At 42.3% G+C, this 12,466-nt stretch overlaps 1 protein-coding gene across 1 annotated transcript in view; it reads left to right on the forward strand.

The window, feature by feature from the left end:
• The first annotated feature begins 8,977 nt into the window (after positions 1-8,977).
• The window catches only part of LOC126456520 (photoreceptor-specific nuclear receptor), a 94,831-nt gene continuing 91,342 nt past the window's right edge, over positions 8,978-12,466 (forward strand). The window contains exon 1 of the mRNA XM_050092269.1: positions 8,978-9,224. Coding sequence (XP_049948226.1) covers positions 8,978-9,224 — 247 coding nt within the window. The remainder of the gene's footprint in view (positions 9,225-12,466) is intronic.

The following is a 12,466-nucleotide window of genomic DNA, read 5'->3' on the forward strand; positions in this document are numbered from 1 at the left end:
CTCGCGAAGTATGAAGTGCATGCCGAGGCGTTTCGCCCGATTTCATGTTGCTCACGTAACATAATTTTCATGCGTTTCCTTCTTAATGATGATTCTCACCCGCACACTGCAGGTGCAACAAAGGCGCTCCTGCAGGTTTTCGATGGGAAGTATTTGATCACTTACCATAAAGCGTCGACTTTGCTCCCTCTAACTTTCATCTCTTCGCTCACATGAACCGTTGGTTATGAGTGCAGCATTTTGGCACAGACAACGAGCTACAGACCAGCCCAGCGAACTGACAGGAATCACAGGCGCTTGCCTGCTATAACGAGGGTATTGGGAAGATGCTACCACGCTACAACAAATGTTTAAGCCAGAGTGGTGACTATGTAAAGTCGGTGGAAAGAGTAACTAAATGCTGCAAATAAAATATTTTTCTTTTCACTGTAGTTTCAGTTAGGAAAAAGGAGTCCTCCTATGTTAATAGATTTACGCCATCATAGTTGTATGTCTACTATCGAAAGGCTTCCAAGGGCAACAAAAATTTGATTTTGAGTATTTCGTATAATTATTGACCGAATGTAAAAATCCAAAATGCTGTCATAATCTGTTTATTGAGAGTTGTAATCTTACGTTAAAAGATCAACACACCATGTGCAGTATTAAAGTCAGAAAGTGTGTGTTTGTCTTGAAGCCGCAGAAGTCAAGTTTTCCCAGACTATATTCATACAGTACTTGAGAATGAAGGGACTTAGCGACTTTCAATAAACTTCACACATAATTTCAGATCTTTCCGAAACTTTTTCTCGCTGACGCCTCCCACAAAACAATGAAATGGAAAATAGTTATGACAACAATTTCGCTATTCATGTAGTAAAACTCCAGCATCAGGCACGACGTTTTAATTTACTGCTTCTTTATTGCTAAATCTATTCGCATCAGATTTTGCAGACAGCATTCGCACGTACCACTGAATGTACCTTCAAACTTATATCATTGTATGACACATACTTAATGATACACGTCGGCATAAACATTGAGAGGTTTGAAAAACTACGTTATCTTAAAATAATTTTACATTCTTAAAGTCAAATATGCAACACATTACATCATTTCTAATGACACGTTTGGGGCTGTTTCATGTGTGGAAGTTCTATTGTTCGAAGAATTGGGAATGGGGTATCAAATGGTTCAAATGGCTGTGAGCACTTTAGGACTCAACATCTGTGGTCATCAGTCCCCTAGACTTAGAACTACTTAAAACCAACTATCCTAAGGACGTCACACACAGCCATGCCCGAGGCAGGATTCGAACCTGCAACCGTAGCAGCAGCGCAGTTCCGGACTGAAGCGCCTAGAACCGCTCGTCCACAGCGACCGACCGCGAATGGGGTAGTATTACTGGCGGATTCTAAAACGGCACGCTGAAAATCCGCATTTCACAGCTTGCGTTTTATTTATGGATGAGATGGGATTCACACAGTGTGGGAAAATAAATTACTGCAATAACTACGTTCAGGCAGAGGCGGATCTTCGAGCGACCTTCGAAGCAAGGCTTAGATTCGCTTTAGTATCAATATGTGGGCAGGAATTGTGTGTGACAGACTCAAAGGACCTACATTCTTTTCCGGAGGAACTAATGGGTGCAGTTTATCACCAATTTCTGCCCAAGAAGTTACTCGCCATATTGGAGAAAATTACTATTGCAGAAAGACAACGGATGTGGTTTATGCTCAGTGGGGCAACACCTCAATTTTCTACGCATCGTAAGACAGCCCTTAACACAAACGCCTCATGAGTGATGAATTGGTCAAGGATGTTCTATAGCAAAGCCTCTCCTGTCACTTTAGCTTATTTCCACACGCTACAAAACTGTGTGTTCCATGCACGTGACTAAATCCGAGGGCACCTAGGTATGCTTGTACGAGCTCGTGATTCTTTGAGAAGGGCTGAGGGATGTGCAAGAATGAGTGGTAGACACACAGAGCACTTCCTGTAGCGTCAACAGACATACGACAGAATGACCCATATCTCAACAAGTAATGGTTCGCGTACGTATATTTATAGCAGCTTTTTTTTTTTACTTTGTGCAGTACTATATAATCTAACACCTCGGAGCACTTCGTTTTAAACGTTTTGTGCAATCACGGTTATAAAGATACTCGAACATAAATCGTGAGGCACTCTTTCTTACTAAACTTTATATTAAAAGCAATAGATCACAGATAGTATTGGCGTTTTTATAATATCTATAGATTCACTTTTGGACCAACGCTTATTGAAGAAAATATGGCGTTTTGTAATGAACTAGATATTTTCTGACATACGAAACAGAATGCAACTCTGGATCGAGAATCATCGACGGTCACGTAAACACCTTCAGGTATGTGACAAGGAAACACGCATTACCGACTAGACAGGTAATGTTAGTTGTAGAGTCATAAATTTTGTGGATGGCCTGATGGTACAGCATGAAATGTTAAATGGAGGAAACTACATGAACGTAATTTCGAATGATGATAAGATTTCAGAATGCTGCAGAGACTGGAACTTGCTCTAAATGAAGAAAAAGTTTAGCTGTTTTCACTGAACGAAAATGCAACAGTCTTGGTCTACAAGATTAGTGAGCTACAACAGAAATATTTAAGCCATACAAATACATGGAAATAACAATGGTTGCGCATATGAAACAGAACGATTAAATAGATTCAGTTGCGAGATACCTAAATACAAGCTTTCCATTTATTAAATTGGTATTTTTTGCAAAAGAAAAATGTTGCTATAAAACGATCGTACACATGTCCTAAAGACTGCTTAAGATGTGGGACCATTGGCACGAAATTTGACACAAATATACTGATCGTGTAACCCAGGACTGGCCTACATTCACGCTCTCAGAGTGCAGTCGTGTCTGCTCAGCACTCCGGCTTCCCCCACCACTACTCTACTCCGAGCAGGTTTGCGGGTGAGACGGCCGTATGCCAAACGCTGCATTCCAGGAAACGTAAAAAGACGTGTTTACAACACAGTGTAACTATTTCTAAGAGACAAATGTTGCGGCATACTGTAAAACTGAACTGTAAAAAGCTTTTCATACAGGCATTCAACACAAAGTTGTGAGGTTTTATACATTTTGCTTTTAGAGTAAGTAACACACTAGTGTCTGGAACTACGTTTCTCAATGCAGTCAAACACACGGAGTTATGCTGGCTAAAATCTGTTAAATCAAATCGTTGGTGGGACTTCTTTTATTTCATATCAGAAAAAGCCGTTCCCACGCTTGTGTTGAACCAGACATTGAAGTAACTGGAGTAGCTTGTCTGTGCTGTCGGGGATATTATTCTTACAGTTACATTTAATGAAACTCTTGTAAATTCCTGGATTGGACAAACAAGTCGCTCATCTGGGTGCTAGCCTGTACCTCTGTCAGCTCAAATTGGAAATAATGAGGCACACTGGCAGCCAAAAACGAAATCACTCTCACAAATAAATCGAAATTCGTTTAGAACGGTGCAATGGCTTCGAATCTCTTCGAGAACTCGTAATGAAACCTGTCAGTTTGTGAAACGTACTGTCATGTCTGCTCCACAAATGATCGCCTTGAGTTTCTGAAAATGTTGCATGTCATGAAGTTGAAGCTGATTTTTCCATTGGGTAACTGCTCTTTTTAATAGCATCAATCTTGTCCTGTGTATCTGTTATCAAATGATTCTCCCTTTGCATTAAGACATTTAAGGAATTCAAATAAATGACGATTTCGTCCGTATAAGAATTTGTCACTACTACACTAACCGTTTTTTTCCCTAAAGGCCACTTTCATTTCAGCGGGCAAACACTGTCGTTTGCATGAAGACAAGTGCATCACATCATCTTTGTGGCTGGTGTTGTAATGACGTTCCAGTAAGTGTTTATGCAATTATTAATATTGTAATGGCATGCTAAACATTTATCATGGCCCTTAAATTATACGAAAAGAAAGGCACTTCCATTCCGCTCTAAACGATGTGGCTTTCCCACTTTTCCTTTGGACAAGTACGAGGTAAAAAAAAAGATCCGTAACTTTGTTCACAAAAATTTTCTACGTTTACCTTTTACTTCTTGTGCATGATCTCCTTCGAAAGAGTCTCCTCCGCAACTGATACACCTCGCCATGCGCCATCTGCGAATTTTCTTTTATCTCGTCTATCGTTGTAAATCTTCGTCCTTTTAACTGGATTTTTCGACTTTGGAAATAAAAAATGTCCGCAGGGGACAGGTCTGGAGAGTACAGAGGATGAGGCGGCAGAGTGGTTTCGTTTTTTTGTTCAATAATCACACTCCAACAGGGATGAATGGGCTGGTGCGCTATCGTGATTAATTGTCTCGCCACATTTCTGGCCGCTCTCAAATTTTCTCGCAGGCGTCGCAACGCGTCTTAGTAGTACCATCGATTAAAATTTTGACCCTGTGGGACAAATTCATGATGAAATAATCCTTCAAAGTAAAGAAAATTATCAGCATGGCTTTGACATGACCCGAAGAGCTTTTATTTTTGTCTTGGAGAACCTTTCCCGACCCATTCTGAAGATTGAACCTTGCTCTCAACATCATAACCGTAGACCCATGTCTCATCACCAGTTATGATCCTCGTAAGGAACATCTCGTTCTCATTTGCGCGATCCAAAAGCTCCTCACAGATTGCGAAGCGAAGGTCTTTCTTGTCTTGATTCATGAACCCTGGAACGAAATCTGCGGCAACACGATGCATTCCAAGATGGTGTGACAGGATTCCATGACATGGTCCTACTGAAATGTTACATTCTTCTGCAATCTCTCGGACAGCCAGTCTTCGAATGGTACGCAGTTTTCTTGAAGTTCCTGACATGAGCGTCGTCGGTAGACGTCGAAGGACGTCCTGGACGAGGGTCAACTTTAACTTCCGTCCAGCCTCTAACACTGTCATCTCGAAATTCGCAAACTGTGCGACACAACGTTCTACTCAATGCAGCACTGAACAATAACTAACACACATACAACAATGAAACTTCTGGCAGTTTCACATCAAACAAAGGCGTGTGCAGGGATGCCAGCCGCATTACGCTCCAAAACACCATTGGCGCGAAATTACTAATGTTCCGGAATTTTTTTGAACAGACCTTGTACGTAGATGCCATAGTATTTCTAATGCAGAACATGAATCTGATTTAAGGGAAATAGTGCTGTCAACAAACCACTTGGCGTTTGCTTTACCCTAGCGGCGTCCGACTGCATCCTTCGTTTGTCTGTGCCTCCTCATCCCTCGGTACCACCCGCCGCTGCACTCGCACCGGTAGGCAGGAGTGCGGCTGGAACAATCGCACTCGCAGAGCGCTCATTGGTCAGGCCTGTTGAAATCTATAAAAGAACCTTCTAAGATCTCAAGAGCCAGTTTTCAGTGAGGAGTCTTGTTATAGTCTACACCCCTCTAAGCATACAACTCCCTTAAGGACAGACGTAGGGCCAAATGCAGTCTTGACTTAAACATATACAGGGTGATTCAAAAAGAATACCACAACTTTAGGAATTTAAGACTCTGCAACGACAAAAGGCAGAGCTAAGCACTATCTGTCGGCGAATTAAGGGAGCTATAAAGTTTCATTTAGTTGTACATTTGTTCGCTTGAGGCGCTGTTGACTAGGCGTCAGCGTCAGTTGATGCTAAGATGGCGACCGCTCAGCAGAAAGCTTTTTGTGTTATTGAGTACGGCAGAAGTGAATCGACGACAGTTGTTCAGCGTCCATTTCGAACGAAGTATGGTGTTAAACCTCCTGATAGGTGGTGTATTAAACGTTGGTATAAACAGTTTACAGAGAATGGGTGTTTGTGCAAAGGGAAAAGTTCTGGACGGCCGAGAACGAGTGATGAAAATGTAGCACGCATCCAGCAAGCATTTGTTCGCAGCCCAGGAAAATCGACTCGCAGAGCTAGCAGAGAACTGCAAATTCCACAATCAACTGTATGGAGAGTCCTACGAAAAAGGTTAGTTATTAAACCTGAACGTCAACTAACCGAGGCGATGGATCGGCCGCCAGGCAGCCCGTGACAGAGCACTTCATCACTGGCCTCCAAGAAGCCCTGATCTTACCCCCTGCGATTTTTTCTTATGGGGGTATGTTAAGGATATGGTGTTTTGGCCACCTCTCCCAGCCACCATTGATGATTTGAAACGAGAAATAACACAGCTATCCAAACTGTTACGCCTGATATGCTACAGAGAGTGTGGAACGAGTTGGAGTATCGGGTTGATATTGCTCGAGTGTCTGGAGGGGGCCATATTGAACATCTCTGAACTTGTTTTTGAGTGAAAAAAAACCTTTTTAAATACTCTTTGTAATGATGTATAACACATCTTTCATTAAATACACATTTTTAAAGTTGTGGTATTCTTTTTGAATCACCCTGTATATCTCCAAAAATATCATACCTGAAACACCAAAACTTGAGTCTACATGTACAACATAATTCTTGATATTCTGTGCAATTTTTGTTTGAAAATGCACTTCTCCATACATTTTATAAGGATTTGAATTTTTAATTACCATTGTTTCTATAATGTACCTTTTCTCGTAAGCTAATCGAGCAATAAAATTGGAATTTAACTCTTTACGTCTGAATAAGAGGCTAATAAAACGTGAGGAACAGATTTTTGTTCAAGGTCATAGTTGCTCTGAAATTAATTTTTCAGTTTAGTTTTACCCGGGAGTGCTCTATTTTTGTCAAATTTTAAAGGATAACTTTTCTCAGAAAAAAGATAACAGAAGAGTGCTGGACAGGATTATTCAGTAATGTAATTCGTAAGAACTATGCCAAATTTCAGGATGTTAGCTTTTCTAGTTCCTGAGAAAAGGTACATTATACAACAAAAAAGTCAGTTTAAGGCAGTTCGAATTTAAAGTATTTATTTCAATTTTTGACAGTATTACTATACCTGTAGCGACTAATGCTGGTCATATCCATAATCTTTATTCTCTTCTCCTGTTTCCTTTACCCAGCCAACTTTTGCATTTTTTTCTTCTGCTGGCTGAGCTTTGTCCAGTTGCGCTTCATCGATGCTTTGACCATCTTCAGTGTGAACGCACCAGGATGGAAGCCTAGTCTTAGCAGGCACTTAATTCTACTTCCATTTTCCCTATCGAACACTAGACAGGCACCAGATGCAACTATCTTCAGCACAACTGACGACACAGATACTGCTTTTTGGACAATGCATCCACAAAAGGTGACTGAGCTCTCATTTTTATTCTGTGTTTTCCCATGTACACATTTTTTGAGCAGCTCAGGATTGGCTAGGTACCTGAAAGTTGGAATATTTTGAACATAGTTTTCTGTGAATATGTGTGTACCGTGGTATTTTGCTCTGATTGTTGCCAGCATCATATTTAAAGTACCAGGGAAGCAGGTTGCTAGCCTTACTTGCCCCGAGTCCCATTGGGTTTTACCCCTAACGGCTGAGGGACTAACCGGTGGATTTGGTAGTCTTTGCCGTATGAGCACAAAGGTGACCACGACTCAGAATATGTCCGAGATGCGCAGCCTTATTCCAAAGTAACTGGTATCCCGACTGTCGGGACCACTTACTTGGCCACTCATACGTTGCCCGTGGTTCATGAACTAGGACATGACTACAGGAACCCACACCATGAACCAAGTCTTGCATATGCGGATGACTTAGTTGTGATGGCAGATTCGATTGAAAGTTTGCGAAGTAATATTTCAGAGCTAGATCAGAAATGTAAGGACTATGGTATGAAGATTGGCATCTCCAAAACGAAAGTAATGTCAGTGGGAAAGAAATATAAACGAATTGAGTGCCAAATAGGAGGAACAAAGTTAGAACAGGTGGACGGTTTCAAGTACTTAGGATGCATATTCTCACAGGATGGCAACATAGTGAAAGAACTGGAAGCGAGGTGTAGCAAAGCTAATGCAGTGAGCGCTCAGCTACGATCTACTCTCTTCTGCAAGAAGGAAGTCAGTACGAAGACTAAGTTATCTGTGCACCGTTCAATCTTTCGACCAACTTTGTTGTACGGAAGCGAAAGCTGGGTGGATTCAGGTTACCTTATCAACAAGGTTGAGGTTACGGATATGAAAGTAGCTAGGATGATTGCAGGTACTAGTAGATGGGAACAATGGCAGGAGGGTGTCCACAATGAGGAAATCAAAGAAAAACTGGGAATGAACTCTATAGATGTAGCAGTCAGGGCGAACAGACTTAGATGGTGGGGTCATGTTACACGCATGCGAGAAGCAAGGTTACCCAAGAGACTCATGGATTCAGCAGTAGAGGGTAGGAGGAGTCGGGGCAGACCGAGGAGAAGGTACCTGGATTCGGTTAAGAATGATTTTGAAGTAATAGGTTTAACATCAGAAGAGGCACCAATGTTAGCACTGAATAGGGGATCATGGAGGAACTGTATAAGGGGGGCTATGCTCCAGACTGAGCGCTGAAAGGCATAATCAATCTTAAAAGATGATGATGATGATGTGTGTACCGTTACGATCCATTTCGAGCAAAAAAGGTTGATTTATAGAAAGTTAAAAACTGAAATAAGGTTGTAGCACGTACTATTCAAGAAAACCACGTTGTAAACAAAGAAACAAGCAAAGTTAATCTTTCTCACAGCCCTTTAAACTCATCTGCGGTTCGTTTCGACTGTGTGAACGAAAAATTGACTCACACAAAATTTCTGGCGTAGAGAAGGTGTGGCTCACAGAATAGAAAGAGGGGGCGTGCCAGAAGCAGACGCCCAAACTAACTTTTGGAAAATATATTTCTAGCCAGAATTCCATTATGAAAATTTGCAATGTTATTCTTAAAAAATCAGTCTAATAAATTACGCAACAAAAAATCGATTTTTTCGCAATGTTGCCCTACATGTGCCATCAAGATCTGTGAACACATGTTTCACACAGGAGTCACTGAGAACTCTCTGTGAATGTACATTACGAGTTCCAACACGTTGTTATCGGAGGAATGGTGAATATTTCTGGAGGCCCAGAAAGTGTCGAGTTAAAAGTAAAATTGTGTCCAAATTTCAGAAGGCGTGCTGAGGTGCACAGCAGGTCTGCGCGTGTTGCAGGTCGCACGCTGCCCGTGCCGGTGCCGTGCAGGGTGTGCGGCGACAAGAGCTACGGCAAGCACTACGGCGTCTACTGCTGCGACGGCTGCTCCTGCTTCTTCAAGCGCTCCATCCGCCGCAGGATGCTCTACTCCTGCATCGGTCAGTCCTTCCAAGCTTCGCTCGTTCGCTCTTAAACGCTTGCTTTACACGAGGCGAAACTGCAAAAACTCAGATGCAGCGTTGAAAACAAATGTTGTACGAGTATATTTCCTGAATTTTAATATCTAACGTTGGGATCCAGAAATACATTGCTTTATCTGTAATCTAATTCTAGCGAAAACAGTCTATGTTTCTACCGTGAGGGGGCAATATGTGCAATCTATGGCAACCGTGTCACCTGGAAACATTACGGTACTGTGCTGTGGGTCATTGCGAGAGTTGTGTCGCCTCGGGATGGTTTGGACTAGGGCTGTCCATAAAATATCGCTATATCCATTTTTTGCCAAATTATGTAGATATATATCGACGACATTTTTCCCCAATATATTACACTACTGGCCATTAAAATTGCTACACCAAGAAGAAATGCAGATGATAAACGGGCATTCATTGCACAAATATATTTTACTAGAACTGACATGTGATTACATTTTCACGCTATTTGGGTGCACAGATCCTGAGAAATCAGTACCCAGAACAACCATCTCTGGCTGCAATAACGGCCTTGATACGCCTGGGAATTGAGTCAAACAGAGCTTGGATGGCGTGTACAGGTACAGATGCCCATGCAGCTTCAACACGATACCACAGTTCATCAAGAGTAGTGACTGGCGTATTGTGACGAGCCAGTTGCTCGACAACCATTGACCAGACGTTTTCAGTTGGTGAGAGATCTGGAGAACGTGCTGGCCAGGGCAGAAGTAGAACATTTTCCGTATTCAGAAAGGCCCGTACAGGACCTGCAACATGCGGTCGTGCATTATCCTGCTGAAATGTAGGGTTTCGTATGGATCGAATGAAGGGTAGAACCACGGGTCGTAACACATCTGAAATGTAATGTCCACTGTTCAAAGTGCCGTCAATGCGAACAAGAGGTGACCGAGACGTGTAACCAATGGCACCCCATACCATCACACCGGGTGATACGCCAGTATGGCGATGACGAATACACGCTTCCAATGTGCGTTCACCGCGATGTCGCCAAACACGGATGCGACCATGATGAGGCTGTAAACAGAACCTGGATTCATCAGAAAAATGACGTTTTGCCATTCATGCACCCAGGTTCGTCGTTGAGTACACCGTCGCAGGCGCTCCTGTCTGTGATACAGCGTCAAGGGTAACCGCAGCCATGGTCTCCGAGCTGATACTCCATGCTGCTGCAAACGTCGCCGAACTGTTCGTGCAGATGGTTGTTGTCTTGCAAACGTCCCCATCTGTTGACTCAGGGATCGAGACGTGACTGCAAGAACTGTTACAGCCATTCGGATAAGATTCCTGTCATCTCGACTGCTAGTGATACGAGGTCGTTGGGATCCAGCACTACGTTCCGTATTATCCTCCTGAACCCACCGATTCCACATTCTGCTAACAGTCATCGGATCTCGACCAACGCGAGCAGCAATGTCGCGATACGATAAACCGCAATCGCGATAGGCTACAATCCGACCTTTATCAAAGTCGTAAACGGGATGGCACGCATTTGTCCTCCTTACACGAGGCATCACACTAACGTTTCACCAGACAACGCCGCTCGACTGCTGTTTGTGTATGAGAAATCGGTTGGAAACTTTCCTAATGTCAGCACGTTGTAGGTGTCGCCACCGGCGCCAACCTTGTGTGAATGCTCTGAAAAGCTAACCATTTGCATATCACAGCACCTTCTTCCTGCCGGTTAAATTTCGCGTCTGTAGCACGTCATCTTCGTGGTGTAGCAATTTTAATGGCCAGTAGTGTAATATCAAACGGCAATATCAAGTGCAAATATTTTTATTTTATGTTATATATTTCACAATTCTCGGTAAATATTTGAAGTTGTTCTTTTGAAATAGTGGTAGAACGTAATTTTACTTTAAATGTATGAAGGAGTCTCACTACTTTTTGAGCTTTCATCACATCCAGTCTTTCTCTTTGACTGTGTGAAGCAAGTATATGTGGAATAAAAGAAGTCCAATTGCACCGCGGGGTGGCGGTGTGAATGGAATAACAAGCTTTCCGATGTGAGGAAGTAGCCACCATTTGCTTGAAAAAAACCTTTTTAGGCAATTAGTGTGCTATTTCTTCATATAGGCATTCCTCAAAAACAGTTACTGGAAATGATGAACAAAAGTGCAACGTTTAGCTTCACCACGCAATTTTGACACAGCTGGTGTTGACAGAAATGAAAAAAACAAGGAAGTCGACATGAAGTGTTCCGAAGAAATCCTAATGTTACGAAACCGAATGACGGATCTATCGGGCACCTTTATTCTGCCACTTACACGCATTTACCATTGTTAGCAAGGTGGTTATCGCCAAACGTGAACGTGCGTCTTTTTCCTTTGAATTCTTGTTCCGAAGTGGATAAGCAGGCTGATAGCTTGTTGATGTACAGAATATCTAATAAAAAATCAATACTTAGATGTACAGCTCTAAAACCAAGAACATAATTGCAATTCAATTTTTTTTTTATTTTTTTTATTTTTTATTTATTTATTTATTTTTTTTTTTTTTGCCTGTGCGTCGACATTTTTTCCGTCAACATAGCGACATTTTTTTTTTCGTTGTGTCGAGTGCCGATAATGATGTTCTTTTAAAAATCGATATATCGTATTCCCGATCATTTTAAAAATATTGACAGTCCTAGTTTCTACAGTGAGGGGGCAGTATGTGCTGTCTATGGCAACCGTGTTACCTGGAAACATTGACGTGCTTGTGTCACTACGAGAGTTCTGTTGCTTCAGGATGGTCTGGACAACAGTAACGTACGATCAGAGGCTTCTTACAGACCAGGGATGTTCAACCTGCGGCCGCGCGCCGCATGCGGCCTAAAGCGAGTATTAGCGCAGCCCAAGAAGTGAGTGTCTATCATATGATCGGTAAAAAAGAAACCCATAAAATTATATATATATGAATATGGTATTGGTGACCGTGCAGCTCGTTAGAATTAATTTACAATTAAATCAATAAAATGAAATGAATACTCTTAGCTGCATACAGGCGACGATATACGTCAACGGGGACAGTTGAAAATGTGTGCCCCGACCAGGACTCGAACCCGGAATCTCCTGCTTATATGGCAGACGCTCTATCCATCTAAGCCATCGAGGACAGAGAGGACAGTGCGACTGCGAGGACGTATCTCTGGCACGCTTCCAGTGAGACCCACATTCCCAACATTGATGACCGTGTAACTCGTTAGA

The sequence above is a fragment of the Schistocerca serialis genome, chromosome 2 (assembly GCF_023864345.2).
Source record: "Schistocerca serialis cubense isolate TAMUIC-IGC-003099 chromosome 2, iqSchSeri2.2, whole genome shotgun sequence".
Lineage (NCBI taxonomy): Eukaryota > Metazoa > Arthropoda > Insecta > Orthoptera > Acrididae > Schistocerca > Schistocerca serialis.